Source organism: Patella vulgata, chromosome 1 (genome assembly GCF_932274485.2).
Source record: "Patella vulgata chromosome 1, xgPatVulg1.2, whole genome shotgun sequence".
Taxonomy (NCBI): domain Eukaryota; kingdom Metazoa; phylum Mollusca; class Gastropoda; family Patellidae; genus Patella; species Patella vulgata.
The window spans coordinates 24,307,401-24,332,770 of NC_065879.2; the positions used below are offsets into that span (position 1 = coordinate 24,307,401).

At 36.1% G+C, this 25,370-nt stretch overlaps 1 protein-coding gene across 1 annotated transcript; it reads right to left on the reverse strand.

Moving 5' to 3' along the window:
- Positions 1-25: 25 nt before the first annotated feature.
- LOC126829828 (plancitoxin-1) lies at positions 26-21,768 on the reverse strand. The gene is made up of 8 exons (XM_050560021.2): positions 21,424-21,768; positions 12,332-12,509; positions 10,794-10,872; positions 9,259-9,420; positions 7,721-7,918; positions 4,982-5,088; positions 3,893-4,018; positions 26-2,868 (listed from the first exon to the last, which is right to left on the reverse strand). Exons 1-8 carry the CDS (start codon positions 21,519-21,521, stop codon positions 2,743-2,745), a joined length of 1,074 nt encoding a protein of 357 aa, XP_050415978.2. The 5' UTR covers positions 21,522-21,768; the 3' UTR covers positions 26-2,742.
- Positions 21,769-25,370: the final 3,602 nt, after the last annotated feature.

Genomic DNA, 25,370 nt, shown 5'->3' on the forward strand with positions numbered 1-25,370 from the left:
AATAATAAATGAAAAAAACAAAACAGGGTGTGCCAAAATCTTGTCTTATCTATGAACAATATTATATTTCAATATCTTTAGAACAATAATATATTTTTAATACATACATATCGTGTGTAAATCAATTTTGGTTTCAGCCATATTATTTGTTCAGAATGTCCATGTACATATTTTAATTACAGAAAATACATAAACAAAGGAAAGTAAAAAACAAAAAATATTTAAATTGGCACTTGGTTAAACCCAAGAATGAGAAACCAAATTATATGGATATTTACAATATGTGACAAGATTAAATTTATAAAAATATAGGCCTATTTGGGCCGATAACAGTATCTTTGTTATTAAATGTGGGACTATAAAAAGTGTGTCGGCTGATCCAGTAAGGTGAGCAATAAAGTATATGATTTGAGTATTATGTTCAATAGGAGTGGAATGGAGTTTAACATCTTGTCGTGGTCAATATTTTGGTCATTTTGTCTATAATCAATGTGGGCATACAGTGCTGTACAATACAATAGAATTGCAATAGTATCAAATAATAAAATGTGTTTAAGCTTGAGTACTGTAAAACAAGAAAAGAATGCTTGCAAAACAAATTAATGTGTTGAATCTGACATTAATTCCAATAAGCATTTTGAGTATCTTCCCTCTTAAATCTAAGAAAACAATAAAATCATCAATTTCGTTGATAACATAAAGCTAAAGTCAATAGATAAAAAATGTCTTATGTATATTATGATTACACTTAAAGGGACCACTTTTTTTTAGAATCAGGGGGGTTGGATAGCTTAGTGGTTAGAACGTGCGCGCTGTATCATTAAGTCTGTCATTGAGTCAACTGGCGTGGTTTCGAATCCCCGGTTGTACGTGACAAGGAGTAGGGTTGCCTGTCCAACCTCGTGGGTTTTCTCCAGGTCCTCCGGTTTCCTCCCACTGCTAAAGACCCATACGCGCAAGCGAATTATTGAAATAAAATTAAACCACATGTTAGTCCCGAAATGACCTAGTTTGTGTCGAGTGAACATTAAACCCCATTTCTCTCTCTCTCTTTTTAGAATCAGAAGAGTAAGATACTGTATTGTAGATTGCATTTATAACACTTGAATTTCAATACACATTTATGACAAGTGGCAACCCTCATTATAATTAGTTTCAACACATTAAAGTCTTGACAATAAAATGTATTAGTAGTCTCAAGATAGGTTGCCAGGCAACAAAACCTATGCCCACAGCAGCTAAATCGTCCGAGCAGTCGACGACAAGGGTTGTCACATATTTATTCTTTTGTAGGTAATTAGGGGCATCTAATAGACAATTTCATACAGATGACATTATAATTTTCGTCGTTTGAGGGTTCACAAGGTTCTAAACACTAAAACACGGGCCGTAACTCTGGAAGTATTCTACAGAAATTGTTGAAATTCAACAGGCTTTTTTGTTTTACTAATTCAAATAATGCATATAAATTTCATACAGATCATCCGTTTCATACAGATCGGATGATAACTTTTGTCATTCTAACGTTCATAAGGTACAACAAGGTAAAACAAGGGCCATAACTCTAGAAGTAATTGACGGAAATTGCTGACATTCAATAGGCTGCTTCATTTCACTAATTTAAATCATGCATATGATTGGGTGATAACTTTTGTCATTCAAGCGTTCACAAGATTCAACAAAGTGAAACAAGGGTCATACCTCTAGATGTAATTAACGGAAATTTGCTGAAACTCAATAGGCTTGTTCATTTTACTAATTTAAACAATACATATAAATTTCATACAGATCGGATAATAACTTTTGTCGTTGGAGCGTTCACAAGATTCAACAAAGTGAAACAAGGGCCATAACTCTAGATGTAATTAACAGAAATTGCTGAACTTCAATATGCTTCTTTGTTTTACTAATTTAAATGATGCATATAAATTTCATACAGATCGGTTGATAACTTTTGTTGTTAGAGTGTTCACAAGGTGCAACTAAGAGAAACAGGGGCCATAACTCCAGAAGAAATTAACGGAAGTTATTGAAATTCAATGGGCTTCTTCATCTCACTAATGCAAACAACATCAATTTCAAAACAATCAGATGATAAATGTAGTCTGTAGAGTGTTCACAAGACATTGTGGACGACGGACGGACGGATGGACAGGGGCGATGGCAAGCAATATACGACCACATTTCCATGTGGGCGTATAAAAATAATCTATGGGATATTCTAAGTGTTCTTGATATGACTACTTTTTGATCAAAACATAACAACATGCCATTATTGAGAAACAAAATAATCTGTGGGGGTTACATATGTTCCTGAAGCAATGACTGCGTGTTTTATAACATCTGGACATTGCTAGATTACTTCACAATTCCCGAGCTTATAGCTACGTTATCTACAGACATGTGAACAGTAGCGTCCAATCAGAAGTTGTAAGATAGCGACCTCCAAAGAAACTTTGGCATTGAATGAACCTTTAACTTTGCAACTCAATTATCACAGGTAGACGTTTTAGCTTGAAAGCGCAAGACTTGGTATTCACAACGATTGAGGAATCTGATAGGCTCACAAGCTGGGCTTGTACTCAATCGAAATTAGTGCCGAAAAATGCAGGGTATTACGTGAAGGGCTTGATAAGATGTATGTAGTTAAAGCGAGATCAAGCCTTCTATTAAAGATGTGGGGGTTAGGGCTGGAATGTGTTCTTCATATCAAGGGAGATAACAAACATATCTGGGTTCTTTTTAAAGATTTACAACAGAATATCTAGGTGAGCAGTTTTGTACATCAAATATACTGTTATTATAGTTCTTCCAAACATCTTTATTTTGAAAACACACAGTACCTCCTGCCCGCTTCTCCTGTGTTTCCTGAAAAAAACAAAAGTACCCTGATAATTGTTCGCACCTTTACAATGTCAACATTATACAAACATGTCTGAATTGATAACGTGATGTCATTATACAAGTTATTTTTGTTTTTTTGTTGAAGATACATTGCCTTGGTGCAACCTAAATTGTTTATAAAAGAGTTCTTTTAATTGTACATGGGACAGCGATTCTCCATCCAGGGGCTAAGTGAGAGGGATGCAATGAAGAGCTTTGTGACATGCTTTTGAGTTTTTGCATCCGCTCGAGTTCTTGTGCCCCCTCGCAAATGGCAGGAAATGAAATGAAATGAAATGGGGTTTAACGTCCTACTGTTCTGCTCCTATACTGAGCTAATGAAGACGGGCATACGCCACATACAGTGTGCTATGAGTAAAAATTTTGCCCGGGCAGCGGCACTATTGCCTCTCTTATATCGAATTCCAAATGCCAGGGGATCTTTTACATGCATTCCATATACACGGGACCTCGGTTTTTTGTCTCATCCGAAGGACTAGACAGCTGTCCTTGTCAGTCCCTCCGTTCTGCACCATTGACAAGAGGAAACCACGTCGGAAAATCCTGATGAACTTTCTTGGCCAATGCAGGGATCGAACACCCGACCTCCAGGCTAGCGAGCCAGCAAATGGCAGGAAATTATGCAGTTTTCAGCATCGTAATCATAATGCTCAACCAGTGTCAACCATATACCGTAGGTCAGTTATGCTACAAATCGCCCCTAGCATGTTCCAATATTACCCGGCGGCATTGGGAGGGATCTTGTTGCTCATGCAAAGTCATGGGTCACCACACCCCTGTCTCCATCCGCGACAAGACAACGCTCCTTGCCATGCCCTGAATCTGCACCCAATACAAGTGGAAAACACACTGGAAAATTATAAGATAATTTCTTGACAAACACTGGGATCGAAACTAGACCTCCCCGTTATGGAGCCAGCACCGTACCCACTGAGCCACCACTGCTCTCAAGTGGTCAAAAGTATGAAATTCAACTAAATATGGTTACCTCTCTATTGATATCTCCGATACACACCCAGTTGCCAACATCTCTGGTAATGGCCCATTTAGAATGATCTTTTGTTTCTATAAACTTGATACCTTCAGGTAGTGAAATTTCTATAACATTTAACACCTATAACATATAAAATTTTGCAAATGGAGAGCCTTGCAAGAAGCAGTGTCTAGTCATTCGGATAACATGAAAAATCTGATATAATAATTGGATTGGCTTTTGTCCTGTAGTGAGTTCACAAAATGTCATAAATTTTAATGTAATTGGAGCATATCTCAACACTGCAATATGCGCTCAAAAAATTATGAATTTTTATAGGGTTCCCGCTTCAACTGAAATGAACAATATATGCCATCAACTTTTATAGATTCCATATGTTTAAAAATCAAAATCCAACTTGGAAAACACAAAATTCAAAAGTGTTCTTCCAATATCCTAGTGAACAGTTTCACTGAGTTTAAAAGCATTCCATCAATAAATGTATCATGTTCACAAGTTTTCTATAATTAGAATGTAATGAGGAAATAATCTTAAAATATGCAATAAAAACAGTTTTATAAAATTAGAATGTAATGAGGAAATAATCCTAAAATATGCAATAGAAACAGTTTTATAAAATTAGAATGTAATGAGGAAATATTCCTTAAATATGCGATACAAACCGTTCCAAGTTTGATAGGAAATGTATTGCGTAGAGCGTTCACAAGAAAGGCTGAATCGACCGCCGGACATTGGAAGCAGAAGACGACAACCACATTAAATGTTGGCATATAGAACTGTTACCAGAAAGCATTGAAATTGAAAAGGGTTCATCCATATGCCATGATGATCAATTTAAAATTTCCATCAGGAACAGAGTAAATGAGAAAATCTAAAGAATAATGGACAGATGGATGATGTATAGAACATGTCCACAGTTTACTCAAGCGAATTTCATTTGCAACACAAGGTTTAAAGTTATTCAGATTTCATGATGTAGGTGATAAATTACCAATATAAATATTTAGGCGTGTGAATTATTTTTTATTATTTTCTTTAAAGTTAAATAAAGTATTGAAATTAACAGAAAAATATTTCATTTACCTTAAAAGGGACCGAACAGTAGGAAGGTAATTTTCCTTTTCCATTCTGCCAGGTTTCTGCGAACATGTCAGACTTAAAATATGGAGCAAGCCAGGCATCATATAAATCTTCAAAATAATTAAATATATAAATGAACAAATTGTGAAATTGCTCAATCAGAAGTAACATACATATGACTATCAGTTGTCTTAAAGAAAATGTTCATCCAAGCTTAATCATATAATAATAAATCAAAAAGTACTTGTGTTGAAAAATTAAAAATATTATTAAATATTATAGACCAAATAGGCTCATTTTATTTAATAAATGTCATTGCAAAGGAGTGCACCATGTTCCTGTCCATCGCTAATTCTCAACCAATCAAAACTAAGATTACAAATTAATTATGTCGACAAACTGTTGACATCAGAATGCAATATCCATACAGATGACATAACTAAATATGCAACTTATGGGTGCTTAAATAAGACCTGCAAAATTAGGAAAGTGACCTATTTTAAAATTTCCATCCCACCCAGATGACCAGTAGAAAGGAACATCGGTGTACCAGTCATAAAATAGACAAATTTAAGTTCAGCAACAAGACTCTGCTTTCCGACCATTTCAGTAATGACAGTTGTGTGCAGGATTTGTGTGGTGAATTGTTGGAGCAACACTTAGATAATGTTTAAATAAATATGCCATTCCAACCAGCGGCTGCCAGGCAGGACATGCCCACATTTTGCAAGAGATGGATAGAGAACAAGCTAAAAACAAACACGATTTTTTGTACAATCAGGGGCAATAATCTAGAAAGTTATGGTCTGAAATGCGCAAATATCAAAAGAGACTGAGATCTTCGGGATATGAAGATATGTTTTAAGTTTCATCAAAATCGGATAAAAATTGTGACCTCCGGAGGGTCCCATAATCTTTGTATTACATACTTTTACAGAATTTGCATACAAAGAGTGGTCATTTTGTTGGGCAGTTTCATTTCAATTTTCCCGAAATTCGAATTCAACCTCCATTATTGTGTATTAGTGATATATTTAAAGGGTTTGTAAAATCGGAAAAAAAATTGTGACCTCTAGAGAATCTGCAAGCTAAAAATGCGATTTTTCAAACAATCAGGGGTTATAATCCATGAAGTTACGTTCGGATATGCGCGATTATCAAAAGGAACCAAGATCTTAGTGGGCAATGGTGATATATTGACACATTTTTTTTTTAAATCGTATAAAAATTGTGACCTCTACAGGGACCACAAGCTAAAAACGTGATTTTTTTGTAAAATCAAGGGCCATAATTCAGGAAGTTATGATCCAATATGCACAAATATCGATAGGAACCAAGATCTTTGGGTTATAAACATGTATTTCAAGTTTCATCAAAATCGAATCAACATGTGACCTCTTGAGGATCCACAACCTTGATATACCATTTTTTGTAAAATCAAGGGCCATAATTCAGGAAGTTATGATCCAATATGCACAAATATCGATAGGAACCAAGATCTTTGGGTTATAAACATGTATTTCAAGTTTCATCAAAATCGAATCAACATGTGACCTCTTGAGGGTCCACAACCTTGATATACCATTTTGTCTGGCAGTTTTGGTCTGATTTTCACAAAATTCGAACTCAACCAAAATTACGGTGTAACGGTGATATCTTCTAACGTTTTTTTAAATCGGATAATAATTGGGACCTCTAGAGGGACCACATGCTAAAACTACGACTTTTCGTACAAACAGGGGCCATAATTCAGGAAGTTAAGATCCGATATGAGCGAATATCGAAAGGAACCAAGATCTTTGGGTTATAAAGATGTATTTCAAGTTTCATCAAAATCAAATCAAGATTGTGACCTATAGATTGTCCACAAGCTAAAAACGTGACTTTTCATACAATCAGGGGCTATAATCGAGGAAGTTATGGTCCTATACATGTCAATATCAAAAGGAACCAAGATCTTCAAGAGATAGACCTATATTTTTAAGTTTCGTCAAAATCAGATAAAAATTATGACCTGTAGAGTGTCCACAAACAAATTGTGGACGGACAAACACAGAATAAATTATCGGAATAGTTAATTGGAAGTTGAAAAAAATTGTTTTGAACAGCAAACTATTCTAAAGGTAAGTGGACTAGATGATGTAATACGTAGTGCACTATGACGTCACACATGTTGGCGTTCACTACCAATTTGTATCTTCATTATAAATGTAACAATATTGTTTTCAATTATCAGAATTATATACAATATGTCTTGTTTACATGAACCTTTCCTTTAAAGAATAAATCCAGCCATTATACCAAGCATTTGAAAATATTGGGGGAGGGAGGTAACTCAATATTCGAGAGCATTAAAAGTAAAAAAATTCTGAAATTCAATAGGATTTTTGCTGATGCCCCAATCACCAATTCCATCAAGTTTTAAAATTTTTAGTCATAACTCTGTCATATATCGGACCTGAATAAAGAATCACAGCAAATTATTAAACATTCCAGTATTCTCTGTGCTGTGCAAAAATGCGATGGTGGAGGGCGGATGGGAAAGAGAGAGACAAAGAGAGGGAATATGTCTACATTGCAACAACTTGGCGACAGTTTGCAGAACACCAATAAAAAAATAATAATAAAAATAATCAGTCCCTTAACCACCACTTCTTCCTCCTACTACTCAAGAAATAATTTATGATTTAAGGTAAAAGCTATATATAATTTATGATTTAAGGTAAAAGCTATATATCACACCTCTTTCAAAATTACAAAACTTTGCAAAACTGTAAAATTTAGTTCCACCACTTGAATAGAAATCAGCCGTGTTGTTCCATGGTGGAGACTGAACATGTACTTTGTTAAAAGCCTTAACCATATTTGGATTGTCATCAGCAAATTGTGGTGGCATATATTCATCATAAAACTTGGGATAATTATACAAATACTGCTTTCCTGAAATGTAAAATATCTATAAATTAAGTATATTGAAGAAACAAACCTGTTAAAAGGTATCAAAGTAAGAGAAGGTCATTATCAGTCGCCATTTTTTAACATTATGGCCTTGTACTGTACCATAATAAAATGGCTAAAAAATAAGCTGGTAAGATCATACATTCACTGAATTGCTTTTTTTCTGCAAATTGTTCAAGAAGAAGACCAAGAAGAAGATGAGTAGCAGTTAGAAACCAGTTCCTGGTCCAAAAACTAATGATTTTTTTCTAGTAAATTAATTATCCATGTTTTATTTCTCATTAGTCTACCAGAATAAATACAGATTTGAAAACAGGAAACTCAAAGGCTGCCCTGGGCGGCACAAACCCTTAACCTTAGAATGAAAGGGCTTTCAATGTTGAATTGAATGTTTTGATGAATGTTTGGTATGATTTCAACATATATAGTACTACAAATACCGAGATCAAGCAGCATTGGTGGTTGACAAGAGGATTCAAAGTGCTTAGTCATGTAACTAACTCACAACCAGGTAAACTGATTATTTAAAGTTACAAACACTTAAACATACATTATGCAAGAGCTAAACCTGCCTATTGCAAGTCTTTATTTAGGCTTCAGATGTTACAGAAATTATTTGTTAGACCTCTGTAGACCCTCGGATGGCTTGGATATAGCTTGGATTTAAACAGTCGTCCATTTAAAATTAAATCAAGAAACGGCCGACCAAGCTAACGTTTATCGGGAGACTTCCGATGAAAGGCCTACCAAGCGAGGGTACCATAGCCATTGAGAATGTTACTTGATAATCGAGAATATATATGGGTGGAAGTATCATCTGTCAATCAAACGATCGGCAATTCTCGTAGACGGTGCGGACATAGTTGATGCCTATTTCTAGTCCAAACTTCCAACAGTGACAACTCCGTTCAGAATAAAGTAATTTATTATAACAAGAATGGCCAACTCTTTATTAAACTCTTAACTAATGCCTCTTTAAAGGTAGCTAACATTATATTATTTGGTGGATCTAAGTTTTTCATCCTACCCTGAAAAGTTGTAGTGCTCACTCAAATATTCAAATTCAAATAATGTTTCAAGCCATGGCTGATTGAATTTTGGTATTGTTATTAGTTACAACCATGCACTACAAGTAAAAATCACTGACTGTGACATGAGGGTATTTCTGTCGTCTCTATCTTAACAAAACTAATACAGAGCAGGTCATGTAATAGCATTTGATCTAACAAGCTCAGTGTCTATATATGAAGAGCAGCTATCATAGTACAAGCACAAAGTTTTGTATATACAGTGATGTTATGATGTTTTGTAAGACTACATACCTATCTTGTCAACTGTCTCATAATCAATTGTGATACATAAGAAGTTCTGACCATAAACTGTCGCACTTTTTGGCCAGGTGTAAGATTCATTTTTAAGTGGAGGGTATTTGGGTACACTGTGTACCAACCAATAGCCTTGATTTTCATTACTTGCTATCACACCTATAATATACATTTATCTTAACAATAATTGTAATAATAAACATATACTACCACTTACATACAGGGGCTGGCTGAAAAGTTCTAAGCCTATCTGTGAAAGACCTGTACAAAGTCCATGGTTTTCATTTATTTTTCTACATAGTCCCCTTTGAGGTTTACACACTTTTGCCAACAAAGTTGAAAGGTCACTCTAAAAAAATGTCATTCACAGCTGACATGTCGTCATCATTACTAGGAAAATGACGACTAGCTAGTTCCTTTTTTCATTTTTGGAAACAGGTGTAAGTCTGACGATGTCGGCATGTATCTATATTGGGATTAGTCCTTTCAGTTGCTGGGCTTAATGACTGCCCTTCCAGGATGCGGGTCATCATCACGGCTCTCTCTGCCACGCTTAAATTCCCCAGCCCACTTCAGGAAGGGGAATCATCCCCTAAAGTGGAGACTATGTCAACATGTATCTGTGTTGGGATTGTCCTTTCAGAAGCAGGTACTTGATGATTGCCCTATGGGCAGTTTTGACCATTTCTGGTGATTTCATTGGGTAGGTTCACAAGATAGTCTGGTACGAAGACAATAATAACACTACAGTTGCAATTCTTATGTCTGAATCACTATGATTGTACTTGTTGGTCGCAAAAGTTTGTTCAACACAATTGATCTATCATTTTCAGGCTTAGAACTTCCAGTCAGTCCTCGTAGACTATAGAAAATAATTTGGAATGTCAGTATACTATTAACTGAAAATTTTATGAATAATCAGCAAGATTTGCAGGATATCACAATTACTGTTAAATTTTCTTTATTACTTGGATTGTGAACTGAATGAAACTGTATTTACAACAAGTAATCAAAAAAAAATAATTAACTTGTTGAATTTATGATACCATGGTAGCTGTTCATTGTTTTATCAATTGTTTTTTTTTTTTTCAAACATTAAAGTCTGCAGTCACCTATAATCTCCCAATTAAGATCCCTGTATCAAATATGATATTTGCATGTATTTTATGTCGAAAAATGATATCGCTCACATGCTATTCCTCAATGAAGGCCCCAATCTCATGCACCTAAAAATAACAGGTTAGTCTTATTCATGATTACTTCTGATATTGTTAACATTCCATCAGCAATGTAATTAGAATTGTTTTTATTACCGGTATGTGCCGTTTTTGGCCCTATGAGAACAGCATAATAGTCCTTTAATGACTCATAGAAAAAGAGAGAAAAGAGTCATGTTTGCAAAGTCCTTTAATGTCCATTATAAGACATGCCAACTTTAATAGTGCCCAATTCCCTCTCACCACCAAATTTATCTATCAATTTTCATTTTGTCCCTCATTCTGTAATATTAATGATTAAAGGCTAACTTCTACCTTTTGTATGGCCATGGTTTAAGGAACCCTTGTGTTTTGGTGGTTGATCATTATACATACCATATAATATCGAATCATCCTAAATTTAAAAAAATAACAATGCAATCAGGCAACGAAATATACACCCACAGCAGCTAGCTAAGTCATCCGAGCAGTCGATAAATGTTGTCGCATTATAATTTGTTGCTTAAATAAAAAGTAAAATGTGTAATATATTGTAAAACATCTTTGGAAATCTGAAAATATTTTATAACATAATCAAGGGCAATAACTGTAGCAAATATATTCAAAAATTGTTATAAATAAATCGTTGAAATTGAGGAAGATTCTTCATTTCATTAATCTGAACAATACATAAGAATTTCATGCAGAAATAGTGGAAGATGAACCAACAAGATATTAACTTTATGGTTTGTGATAAAAGGATCTTGAATTTCAGTTTAGTCTTCCTTATAAACAAATAAACTATCCCTTTTGATTTGAAAAAAAAATCTGCAAACAACTTTTATATGTAGTGTTCTCACAAGCGACTATAGACGGACAATAATGGTATACAAATTTAAAGGTGACAATAATATTTGTCATAGGCCTACAACCAGCTTGTGATTTTTTTTCCCTTATTTTTAAAGCACTCTGTGAAAATGTTTTGCATGATTGTTTGATGGGAAGTAAAAAGGCCTATCAATAGTGAATTTTATGAGTAAACATTGTCCTGATTTGAGAATTAGGGTATGGGCAAATGCATAAACTAAAACTTTAACACAGAGAGAGAGAAATGGTGTTTAACATCCACTCGACACAAACTAGGTCATTTCGGGACTAAGGTTTAATTCTATTTCAATAATTTGCTTGTGCATAGGAGTCTTTAGCAGTGGGGGGAAAACAAGAGCACCTGGAGAAAGCCCACGAGGTTGGGCAGATGACCCTACTCCTTGCTTGTACTTGCGGGGAATCAAAACCACAGACTTTATGATCTAATGCACACACGTTCAACCGTTCTGCTACCCACCAACAACACCACCTCCTACATTCCCCCATCAATAAGAATGTTGTTAGGTCCAGTTAGGTTTCAGAAATGGCAGCAGTAAAACAAGGATTAGTTTGGAATTATGACGTTATCTGTTCAGATATCAAGCTGGTACACATTAGCCTTGAAGGAACTAAACTGCTTTGCTTTAGATCAAAATAAAATGCTTCATTGAGTTGATGTGAGGTCTTATTTCAAATTAAAGGTATATTTCAAGTGATTTTACCAATTTTAGTTTGCCGTGTCAACAGAGGGATATAAAATCAGTTCTATCTCATCATTAGCTATATCTATAGACATCAAATTTTATTAATTAAACAAAGCCAAATTGTCATCCCACAAAAGAGATCAACATATAAAATCAAATAAAATTGGCAAATCAAAGAGATTTAGCCATTTTAAGGGTCATAAAAAATCAGTTTGCAAAAGTGAAGATCAGATTCGCTCTTTGGAAAATTAGATATCTGAATCACATTTCTGCATTTTGCTAATAACCTTTTCATACTAATACCTTGGCAGTGTAAATCTGCTGTAGAGTGTAATAAATGGCATCATTTGAAGAGTTCAAAGAATATTTTGATAATTGAAATTCTGGATTATTGGCATCCAGATAAAAATGGCCTAACCCATGATGAAGAATTGGGCTCGATTTATTTTCGTCTAATTCTGGTAACTTGTATACAACAAACCTGAAACACAATATTAAAATATAACCAGTGGCTGCTAGGCAGGATATGCCCACATTTTGCAAGAAATGGATTGAGAACGAACTAAACAAAAAGCAATTTTTCTTACAATCAAGGGCCATAATTCAGGAAGTTACGATCTGATATGCGTGAATATCGACAGGAACCAAGATCTTTTGGTTATAAACATGATTTCAAGCTTCATCAAAATCCGATCGAAATTGTGGCCTCTTATAAAGATATATTCCGAATTTCATCAAAATCGGATCAAAATTGTGACAACCTTGATATACCATATATTTACACTATTTGCGGACGAGGGGCAGCCATTTTGTCTGGCAGTTTTGGTCCGATGTTCACAAAATTCGAACTCGGCCGTCATTAGGGTGTAACAGTGAAATATTCAAATGTTTTTTTCAATCAGATTAAAAATGTGACCTCTAGAGGGACCACAAGCTTAAAAACGCGATTTTACGTACAATCAAGGGCCATAATTCAAGAAGTTACAATCTGATATGCGCGAATATCAAAAATAACCAAGATCTTTGGGTTATAAACATGATTTCAAGCTTCATCAAAATCAGATCAAAATTGTGGCCTCTTATAGAGTGTCCACAACCTTGATATACCATTTATATTAAAATTTGCATAGGAGGGGTGGCCATTTTGTCTGGCAGTTTTGGTTCGATTTTCACAAAAGTTGAACTCAGCCATCATTAGAGTGTAACAATGATATATTCAAAGTTTTTTTTAAATCGGATAAAAATTGTTACCTCACTAGCGACCACAAGCTAAATATGATTTTTCGTACAATCAAGGGCCTTAATTCAGAAAGTTACGATCCGATATGCACGATTTTTGAAAGGAACCAAGACCTTTGGGTTATAGATAGGTATTTCAAGTTTCATCAAAATCAGATCAAAATTATGACCTCCAGAGGGTCCACAACGTTGCCGTACCATATTTTTACATTACTTGCATACGAGGGGCGGCCATTTTGTCCGGCAGTTTTGGTCCGATTTTCACGAAATTCAAGCATCATTACAGTGTAATGGTTATATATTCAAACATTTTTTTTAAATCGGAAAATGATTGTGATCTCTACAGGGACCACAAGCTAAAAACGTGATTTTTCATACAATCTGGGGCCCTAATTCAGGAAGTTACCATTCGATATGCCCAAGTATCGAAAGGAACCAAGATCTTGGGGTTATAAACATGCATTTCAAGTTTCATCAAAATTGTCAACAAAGTAATGTAATAATCATTTTTTTTTCTTTGGTGTATCTCATACCCATAGGCTTCAACAGGATAACCTTGAAATTCAACTTTTGCACTTTTAGTGGCCAACACAAGTGTTCTCAGCAAGTTATGAATTGCTGTGCAATGATCATTCAATGGGCACTGTTAATGATTTTGTATTGTACCCATTGAATATAGATGTGGTTGTATATGGCTGTTATATTTAACACCCAGAAGTACAGCTTAAATTGTCTTTGTACTTGTTAACTGAACATTTTTAAATTTTTGGGCTTTTCATCATACATCTTCATTTGTGAGGTTGGAGCCAAGTCGGTGCTGAAAAGTTAAACCTCTGATTGTGATTAGCAGTAAATATATTATGCCTAACTAATACAATATTTCAATGTGGAAGAGGTTATATTTTGAGATCAAATTGAAAGATGAGAATGTTTCTATTAACATTGTTTTCATTGTATATTATCAATAGTAACACAGTGTTGCCAGGCAACAATCCACTAGCAGATTTTTTAATAACAAAAATAATCTCAAAAGCTCTCAACCTGTAGAGCATTTGGAGAGAGAGAGAGAGAGAAATGGGGTTTAACGTCCACTCGACACAAACTAGGTCATTTCAGGACTAACACATGGTTCAATTTTATTTCAATAATTCGCTTGCGCGTAGGGGTCTTTAGCAGTGGGAGGAAACTGGAGGACCCGGAGAAAAAACCCACGAGGTACAACCGGGGAATCAAAACCCCGCCAGTTGACTCAATGACAGACCATATGATACAGCGCAGCACGCACATGCTAACCAGAGCATTTGGAAGGTTGCAGTGATCAGGTCAAAACAATGAAGGATTTGGTAATTTTAATCCTCACACAAATTCCCTCAAAGACCTTATATTATATTTGGATAGAAAGCTGAATTAGTTGATTTGTTTATCAATTACTCTCCCTGATCGACAAAATATTATAGGTCTATTGTTTTGTACTTACTCAACTTTGGATAGATGTGCCAAGTCACAGATATTAGATAAGTCTGGAAAGTGCTTTCTAACATTGTAGAATTTATATATTACTGTCTGAATCTGTGTGTAAAATACGTAAAAACCTCACAAACCTATTGGAGTTCGGAGGGATTGATAAAAATTATTGCCAATTCTTTTTGGCTATCCCCAGGCGATCAAACATAACAATAGCCCTCAAAACACTACCAGAGGAGTCAGACTCGAAATCAGTGATGTAATACTTTCAAAAGTGTTGATAAGGTTATTTACCTAAAACTGAGGCAGGGTTCATCTTTTTGCCCAACTTTGTTGATCCTTCAAATATTATCCACTGTGTTTTTGTCATATAGCTTTCTAACATTGTATAATTTATATAAAAAGAAAAGAAGAATATAAAGCTTTTCAGGAGTTCTGTGAGGTGGAGCCAAACAAGCTTCTAAAGTATGTGCAAACAAGATGGTTAAGCCTTGAAAGGTGCATAAGGTGCACTCTTGAGCAATGGCCAGCTCTCCTCTCGTATTTTACAAGTCATGATGATGTTGAAAAACCTAGCCGTGTCAAGACATACTTTGAGTACCTTTCAAGCAAGGAAACGAAGCTGTATTTCCTATTTCTTCAGTATATTCTAACACCTCTGAATGAATTCAATACTGCATTTCAGGTAATGTTTCTATTTCTTTATCTACATGTACTCTGTGAATTAAGTGAGTTATACACTGTGAAAAGTTGAGGCAGCACCCGACCTCCAGGCTAGCGAGCCAGCGTCTTACTCACTTAGTCACTTGATCCTGTGACTGGTATGTAACAATCTTCCGTTTGAAGATATTCTAACAACTTATTTGTTTATGTTTCAGGCATGTCAGGTTCTTTTATGAAGAATCGGTTAGAAAGATGATAAAGAAATTTCCATTTCATAATCAAATTTTGAAAAATATTGGGTGGATTCATCATGAAACAGAGAGAAGAGAACATTTTACAATCAATTCTGGTAAGAACACAAAGAATTTATTTCAATTATTTTCTAGAATTCAATTCAATTATTTTCTAGATAAGCAATAATTATGTATGAAATTGTCTGATCTTTCCCAATTTATCTTTTCAGTTCTTGCCTGCGCTAATATAGGTACTTGATTTCAAATTGTCAGATGAATTGACTGAAGAGTTTACAGATTAACAGCTTAGTCCAAAGCAAGAATTGCCATCTGAAATTCTCCAACCAGATCAATATTGGATGAAGGTTAAAAAAAATTAAGTTAATGGATGGTTCCCCAAGGTTTAAAAATCTGTCTGATTTAAGGGAAAAACTGTTAATTGATACCAAATTCAAATTCAGAGACAGAGAGACTATTTTCTTCTCTGAGAAAAATTAAAACTGAGGAGAGAACAGAATTGAACAATAGTACGTTATTAGCTACGAGAACGTAACTAAAAATGCTGAGATATACTGATGTGCTTGTTTTTAGCTACGATTGGATGCCTTTAGTTCCAAACGGCATTAACTAATATTTCTGATAACATTTATCATGCTATTAATAATAATCTGTATACAGGTATGGTATTTATTGATTTCCGCAAAGCCTTTGATTTAGTAAATCATAATCTTCTACTTCAAAAACTGAAATTATATAATTTATCTTGTACTCTTATTAAATTGTTAACTTCCTATTTATATAATAGACAACAATGTACCAGTATTGGACAAACTTATTCTGCCCCTGCTATGATAACTCAAGGTGTTCCCCAAGGTTCAATCCTTGGTCCTTTGTTATTTAATTTATTTATTAATGATCTACCTTTACATTTACATGTTAATAGTGATTTATTTGCTGATGATACTACTGTCTATTTCTCATCTTCTGATGTTACTTCATTAATTACCACATTGCAAAATGAAACTTCTATTGTTCAAAATTGGTGTTCCACAAATGACATGGTAATTAATGAAACCAAAACTAAAACAATGAGTATTACACCTTCTTCAAGGCGTAAATTACTTTCAACAAAATTTCAAATTCACATAAATAATTCACCTATAGAAAATGTCTCTACATTTAAACTTTTAGGCATCATTTTTGATGAAAATTTCACTTGGTCTCCTCATGTTGATCATTTACCTAAGCTTCCTCGACAAAAAAATTTTCAATTACGCAAATTAAAACAGTTGCTTCCTACTGAAGTACTTAAATTGTTCTATTTTGCTCATATTCAATCTCATATCAATTATTGCTCCACTATTTGGGACTCTTGTTCAATTACATCTATATCTAAACTTGAGAGACTTCAAAAATTATCCTTTAAATTAATTTACAATAGAAATATCTCTGATCATTCCTTCTCATCTTATTACCAATTTTTATCTTCATCCTTAAATCTTCAAACTATTTATCAAAGACTTTTAATTAACAAATATATTTTTGTTTAAAAAATTATCCATAAACTTTGTCCATCATATTTATATAATATTTTTCATTATAACACCACTCCATATTCATCTCTCAACAAGCCAACAGTGAGGCTGATGTCCCCCGCCGAAATAGCAAAATAATTAGATGACACGTATTAATTAATAGAACATTTATTTTTTTCAAAAGTATCGAACAGTTAAACTATAGACTAAGTTTCATCACTGTCTATCAAATAGAATCAAGATTATGAAACTGATAAGCTCTGCTTGGCTTCAGCTCGAAATGTTAATCATTGAACTTAGTCAAGACATTCACCTAATGAACATCTACATCAAGTTTAAACATTCTACCTCAATTAAAAGCAGAGTTATTATGTTCCAAAGTCTTGACCAATCAATTAAATTGCTTATTGCTCCTTAGCCTTAGCAGAAAATTTTCACCATCGAACTTAGTCAAGGTAATGATATAATGAATCTATATTCGGAGTTTCATCTCTCTCAAAGTTATCATGCCCCAAAGCATCAACCAATCAGATTGCTTATCTCTGCTTACCGTAAGCATACAATGTTCATCATTGAACTCCATCAAGGCATTCACCTAATGAAAGCCTACACCAAGTTTGAACATTCTACATCAATTAGAATGTGAATTATTGTGTTCCAATGTCTCGACCAATCAAATTGCTTATCGCTCTGCTTAGCCTGAGTAGAAAATGCTCATGATTGAACTTAGTCAAGGTATTGATGTAATGAAACTATACACCAAGTTTCATCAATCTCACTTAATTAGAACTAAAGTTATCGTGTCCCAAAGCATCAACCAATCAAATTGCTTATCTCTGCTTACCCTAAGCGGAAAATGCTCATCTTCGAACTCCATCAAGGCATTGACCTAATCAACACATACACCAAGTTTGAACATTCTAGCTCAATTAGGCAGAGAGTTATCGTGCCCCAAAGTATCAACCAATCAAATTGCTTATCTCTGCTTACCCTAAGCGGAAAATGCTCACCTTCGAACTCCATCAAGGCATTGACCTAATAAACACATACACCAAGTTTGAACATTCTAGCTCAATTAAAAGTTATCGTGTCCCAAAGCATCAACCAATCAAATTGCTTATCTCTGCTTACCCTAAGCGGAAAATGCTCATCTTCGAACTCCATCAAGGCATTGACCTAATCAACACATACACCAAGTTTGAACATTCTAGCCCAATTAGGAAGAGAGTTATCGTGTCCCAAAGCATCAACCAATCAAATTGCTTATCTCTGCTTACCCTAAGCGGAAAATGCTCATCTTCGAACTCCATCAAGGCATTGACCTAATAAACACATACACCAAGTTTGAACATTCTAGCTCAATTAGGAAGAGAGTTATTGTGTCCCAAAAAGTGTGACGGACAGACAGACGGACGGACAGACAGGACAGACAGACGGACAGACAGACGGACGAACCCATTTTAATAGTCCCCTGCTTTCTTCGAAAGCCGGGGGACAATAATAGAATTTCTATCTGTAGACCTAATAATGAAATATTTAAATGAGGTTTACAATATAGAGGCACAGTGCTTTGGAATTCTCTCCCATATTCACTTAAAAATATTAAAAATCTTCATTTATTTAAGAAAAATATCACTAGGCATGTTATTTCTTCTTCTTAACCTGTAGCCTATATTTAATATATCAACTACTTACTACATATTATCTATCATATTACTTTTAGTTTTTAAAGTTAAACTAATTAGCTTATCAATATATATACTATTCAAAAAAAGTAGGGGATATTTGATTTTGGGGGCATAATACTAAAATATGCAAATGACTACGAAAAAAGTCACTATAGAACCTAACAGAAGAAACATTTCCAGTTACATGTGACGCCCAAACGCACCAATAGCTACCGCATGGAATGCAGGTGATGCTTGGGATCATCATGGGGGTCCAACCCAAGATTTGCACGACTCTGACTTTGAATGTTACAGTCATTGTGGCATTGAATTCCAGGGTGGAAACATCAGTTTAATTGTTTTAGTGACCAGAAAACAAATTTTGATATGCGTCGGCTTACCCAAAATGAAAGGTTATGTGCCCTTGGCATGCTACAGATCGGCACAACACAGGCGGTTGTGGCGCGGACGATGAATGTTTCTCAGTCTGTCATAAGCAGGCTATGGTCCAGATACCGTGATACACAATCTGTACAGGACAGACCACGCTCAGGTCGACCAAGGCCGACAACTCAAGCCCAGGATCGATTTATCCGTACCTTGGCCTTGAGAAATCGTGTCATCACAGCAAATCAGATCAGCGCTCGTCTTCAAACAGACACTGGTGTGAGAGTGAGTGGCCAGACGATTCGGAATCGACTGCATAGGGGTCACCTTCGCGCCTGGCGTCCTCGCGTGATCCCTTGTTTGAGAGATCATCACATTCAGGCAAGACGTCGTTGGTGTAGGGATCGTCAACACTGGGATAATCGACGCTGGAGCAATGTGATGAGTCAAGGTTCACTGTTGATTTTTTGGACAGACGTAGGAGGGTGTGGCGTCGTCGAAACGAGCGCTTCCAAGACGTTAACGTCATCAGACATGATCGATTTGGGGGTGGTTCTGTTATGGTGTGGGGAGGCATCACTGTTGCTGGAAGAACGGCTTTACATGTTGTTGCAGGGCGTGTTACAGGCCAGTACTACCGGGACAACATCTTGGCAGTCCATGTTGTGCCGTTCGCACGACGTCATGGCCGCCGTTTCATCTTCCAGGATGACAACGCAAGATGTCACAGGGCCAGGATCGTTACAGGTTACCTCCAACAACAGAACATCACCACATTACCTTGGCCAGCACTGAGTCCCGACCTCTCCCCCATCGAGCATGTCTGGGACATGCTTGGACAGAGGTTACGTCAACGTCAACAACGTCCTGCCAATGTCCAAGAACTTGCTGCTGCGTTGCAACAGGAATGGGACAATCTGGACCAAAATGACCTTAGACGTCTCATTAGGAGTATGCCACGTCGGATCAATGCTTTTTTGGCAAACAGAGGAGGATTTACCCGTTACTGACTTGGTTGTGATGCTGTGGTAACTTTGCTGTTTGACCCCGGGTATCATTTTACCCTTATAATGGTCAGTCTGTGCCTTACTTAGTCTAACGATCATTTGGAATAAATCGATGAATGTGAACTTCATTTCATTTTGTCATTTGTTTCTTCGTCAGTTTCATTAGGTGACTTTAATAACACTTAAAAATCAAATATCCCCTACTTTTTTTGAATAGTATATTTGAATGTCTTGTGTGTGAGTATTTGTTAAGTGTCTTGTTCTGTTACTGTCTTTTTCATTTCTTTGTTATAAAGGGCAAAATTGTAAACAGGCTCTAAGCCTAATTTTTCACCTTTGAAAATAAAGATATTATTATTATTATTATTAAGTGGCAAACTCAATTTCTTTATTAATGTATGTACCATCTTAAAAATAAGTTAATTTTATACTATTAGTACTTATTACACATATGCAGTCCAATCTACTGAAACAACATTCATTTATTAGCAAATATTGACAATAAAGTAAATCAAGCGTTGTTTTTATCAAAATTGATTCGGACGTTCATAGTTACGCTGTATTACTACTGCGCAACTCTGATCAGATGGGTACTTTGATCGGCTATTGCACACGAGGCTCCGCCTTTATGTGTTACAGACGTAAATTTTAAATGTCAGAAAAGGCAATCTACTGTCGCTTCGATTTAAAAAGAGGGGATTTGTACCCGTTTCAGGTAGGATTATATGCTTAATTGTAGTTGGGTGTGGCAGAAATATTATAAATAACAATAACCAATCGTTTTTTTGATTAAAAATATTGTCAATTTTGTTTACAAATGCCGGGTGCGAATCGCTCCCCCATGTGCTACATTGAAGGTAATGGTATCATCTCTTATCTCGAAACACGGAGGGTTAGGAGATTAAGGTTTGTTTATTTGTTATCTAGTACGTAATTATGTGCTCTTATCTCCTGCAAAAACTGTTAAAAGATGCAAAGAGTGCAACAAAAATCTACAATAATGAACATATATGCCCATTAATAATTATTAATTAATATACTTATACTTATAGTAACTATATTAATTAATAATTATTAATGGCCATATATATATGCACTTTCGTACTTCTTTCTTGAACTTCCCGTACAGACTTGAAATTAGTCTACATACATAGGATCAGTGTGACATAGGACCTCCTGGAACCATGAATTAATACTTACCAGTCAACTGGTTTTCCTTCGTAATCTAAACACTGTAAACAATTTGAGAAATCAGTATTTAAAAATAATAAACTCAAGACAAAGACGAACAGCAGCATATTTTGTATCTAACTCGGTCCCATCCTGTCCAATCGTTTTACTTTCGATAGATAGGTTATCCAGACGTATCAGAAAAATCTAAAAATAAACCATAATCCCGAAAAGCTTCCTATTAAGCCTACGTTCAGCTGTCACCATTCGCGCTACACACGATAGAAATCGTGTTTTTAATCGTGGAGTAATCGTGGTGAGCCTATCAGGTCTTATCATTTAAAACATTGACATGACGTCACCCTTTGATGTTTTAGGCGGGTCAAACTAACATTTGACGTAGAACAAATTGCAACAAAAGGTTTTTTGATTTCTATTGACTCATTATGATGTCCTAAGTAAAGGAAAAGAAAGTTTACAAAAATCGGAGTCCAAATAAGGACAGGGGGCGTGGCCAAATCCAAGATGGCGGTTGTCGATCAAAAATTGCAAATATCTCTAAAGCTATTGGATTTAGACACCATAAATGTATTGTGTATTGTGGACAGATAGGAAGTCGGTATCAGCGAGTCCAAAAATTTCGACGTTATGTCTCTATGACGTCATGACGTTGCTGTGACGTCATAACGGCATACCAGACGTCGCATTTCTTCCAAAATTAGTTCATTTACGCATCTTAACAGCAGAAACGAATGCTGATGCAGAGAAGAGTGTGTCCCCATTTTGTTGGGTTGACAAAGAAGAACAATATGTTAAAAGTACGGAGAAGGGGGCTAAAAGAACTACTGCTAGATTGCCGATATGTGATACTATTAGAGTAGCTGCAGGAACACGGATTCATTTCAATTGTTGAAGAAATGAAATGAAATGAGGTTATACATCCTATTGTTCTGCTCCGATATGGCTTCCTTAGTGTACTATGAGGGAAAATTTTCCCTGCAATGGCGCAACAGCCTTCTCGTATATCGAATTTCATCCGCCAAGAGGTCTTTTACTGGAGAAGTAGTGCATCAAAGGGTGAATGGGTGGGGCTGATCAATTTTGACATTTGGCCCAAAAATCATCAGAAAGATTTATATTTTGACACCGGTTTCGTAGATGTACCCGAGATGTGTTACAAAACCAACTTTCGCGGTAATGTGAACAGCACCCCCTGGCGGTGTCCCCAAAAGCATTACTTTATATGTGGACAGATAGGAACTCGATACCAGAGAGTCCAAAAAGGTGAAAATCGGTTAGCCCTGTCCATGCAACATTCAATGCACTTCCACAGTACAAGCACAAAATAGGTGTCAAACATTGAGTCGCTGAGCTCCTTAATGTTGCTCCTTCATGGCCTGCGACAGTGAGATCGAGGCCCTGGGACAGGCAACTCGGCGAAAGGCTTCGCAAGAGACATAGTCAGCGTCACTTGGCGTATATCTGGGGTAACTGGAGGTCACTTTGCTAAAGCACATTGGTGGGAAAAGGGTCCTCACTTTGCAAAAATGTCGAAAAACCTCGAGATTTTTAGCACCTAATAAAACGAAGACGAAAGTAGAAGTTTTGCTTTCAGTTTCGTTCTTAATGATCGGATATGAGTCAGCCGACCTAGAGCGATCATTCATTCATTGTAGCGTTCTACAGGCCCGGATACCCTGACGATGACGATAGCATCAAACGGAACGAGAACAGGTCTGGGCTCCAGGGAGGGCACTAAGGCTGGGGCAGGTGATTTATAGTTTTAAATTTACCAATTTTTCCCAAAAAGTAGAACTGACAGAATCCGATTCTAATCTTCCCCATGGAACTAGATACCTACATTCAGAAAGGTTACCGGTTTTCTTCTGCTTTACGATCAAGTAACAGTGTGTTTTTATTTATTACTTTATACCAACAAATGTATTTTTTTAAACATTACCATTACTCGGCATACTTCCGGGACCCTGGACAAATGTCGCAGTCGCCCCCCCCCCTCTCTTACGGGCCCTGCTTTATTTCCATTGCAAGGCTTAACCTGGTGTTTGACTACCGGATTAGTACTATTAGCCTGGCTCATCAGGAAAATTACACCCCAACAGACTCTCAGCTAGAGCCCGTGGTAAAACGTAAAATGTCGGGTAGACCAGTTTTCATCTTTTTGAACTCTGTGGTATTGACTCCCTGTCTGTCCACATATACGGGGCCCCCAAAACGTAATTCTTTAAGTGATGCCTTTAGGAACACTGCCAGGGGGCGCTGGTCGCATTACAGCCAAATCTTTTTTTTTGTAACACATCTCGAATACGCCTGTGTCAAAATATACTTGGACCCCCAAAAAAATTTACATAGTAGGCCCAAACTCCTATTTATTTACAACAATTATTAGGATTAGTTAAGATTCTATCTGTATGAAACCTGTACATATCCCAATATGGTTTATACTGCTAAAATAAAACACAGACTAATCATCCTGGAAACATGTGTGAAGTGAAAAGTACCTGTGTTCCATAAAATTGTGTCTAGTTAGCCTGTCAGTAATATTTTGTTAATTTGTTTCTGCCACTTATCAGAGTGAATCGCATGTAGGTACCCCAAAACATAACCGCCTAAACCAAATATTTATCGCCCGCTCAGCCAGCAACGTAACCATAATGCATTTACACGCTTTGTCTTGGTAGACAGCATGGCCACATGGTGTTTGTTTCTATTTTTTAGGGGTTTTAAAAAATGGGTTAGGGCTAGGGGTTAGGGTTGCGGACCCCCCCCCCCCCCAATATATATTTCACGGCTACGCCTCTGTTCTCCAGTAAAGCACCCTTTGCAGTTGGAATTCGATATAAGAGTGCCTTTGCGCTCTGCACGGCAAAACTCTCCTCATAGCACACTGGTGGAGCCCAGTTGGAGCAGAACAGTAGGACGTATATGTATCACCCCATTTCATTTCATTTCTTTTTATTGATATAGGCTATTTTTGTCGACAATTGAAATGAATCCGTGTTCCTGCGGCTACTGTAATAGTATCACCTTTCGACAATGCAGCGATATTCATATACTTTTAGCTTCCTTCTACGTTATTGTAACACATTGTTCTTGTTTATCAACCCATAATGGGCATACCCTCTTCTCTGAATCAGCATTCGTTTTTACTGTTAACATGCATAAATGCACACTGATCCGCAGTGAATATTCGCTTGGCCGCTACAATCACTGATAAGGAGGACATTGATGCGACTTAATGACTACAAAATATTAACTTTTTTCTTTCGACAAATTAAATTCTGAAACATTTTTTTTTAGTATTAGCAAAATAAATAATGGTGTTTGAAGTATATCTTGATAAAAAAATATTCCATAATTAGCGTAAATAGGTACAGAAAATAGTACGCGGAGGTGAAAATGGGTAGAACGATATAATTCTGCCCGTACCAGTTCATATTACTACGTTCGATGTAAATAACAACGCACGTGTGACCATCAATTTGACGTTTTTTTCTGTTTGTTTACTCTGAATTCTTTCAGAAGTACATTTTTTACCGTCTAATCTGATTGACCTGCTCGTGTTTGTTTACAAGCCACAGAAGTAATTTTTTTTGGCGTTATCGATGCCATCTTGCTTTGTTGGTAAACATTGTGATGTGACGTCACCCTTAGAACTACAGCGGTCTGACCATTTAAAGGTCAGTCATCTTGGACAGAGATAAAAGACGGATGTCGCATTAGGTCTGTAAAACAGATTGACATAAATGGACTAATTTTGGAAGAAATGCGACGTCTGATATGCCGTTGTGTCGTCACAGTAACGTCATGACGTCGTAGAGACATTAACGTCGCCATTTTTGGACTCGCTGGTACCGACTTCCTATCTGTCCGCAATACATTTATGGTGTCTAAATCCAATAGTTTTAGAGATATTTGCAATTTTTGATCGACAGCCGCCATCTTGGATTTGGCCACGC

What these genes read in the sequence shown, in the direction of transcription:
- LOC126829828 (XM_050560021.2), bottom strand. Translation starts at nt 21,521, where the DNA reads ATGCTGCTGTTCGTCTTTGTCTTGAGTTTATTATTTTTAAATACTGAT. An exon ending in AGCAGATTTACACTGCCAAG is followed by an intron (nt 10,873 to 12,331) that starts GTATTAGTATGA and finishes TTTTAAATTTAG; the next exon opens with GATGATTCGATATTATATGG. An exon ending in TGAGACAGTTGACAAGATAG is followed by an intron (nt 7,919 to 9,258) that starts GTATGTAGTCTT and finishes TTTACATTTCAG; the next exon opens with GAAAGCAGTATTTGTATAAT.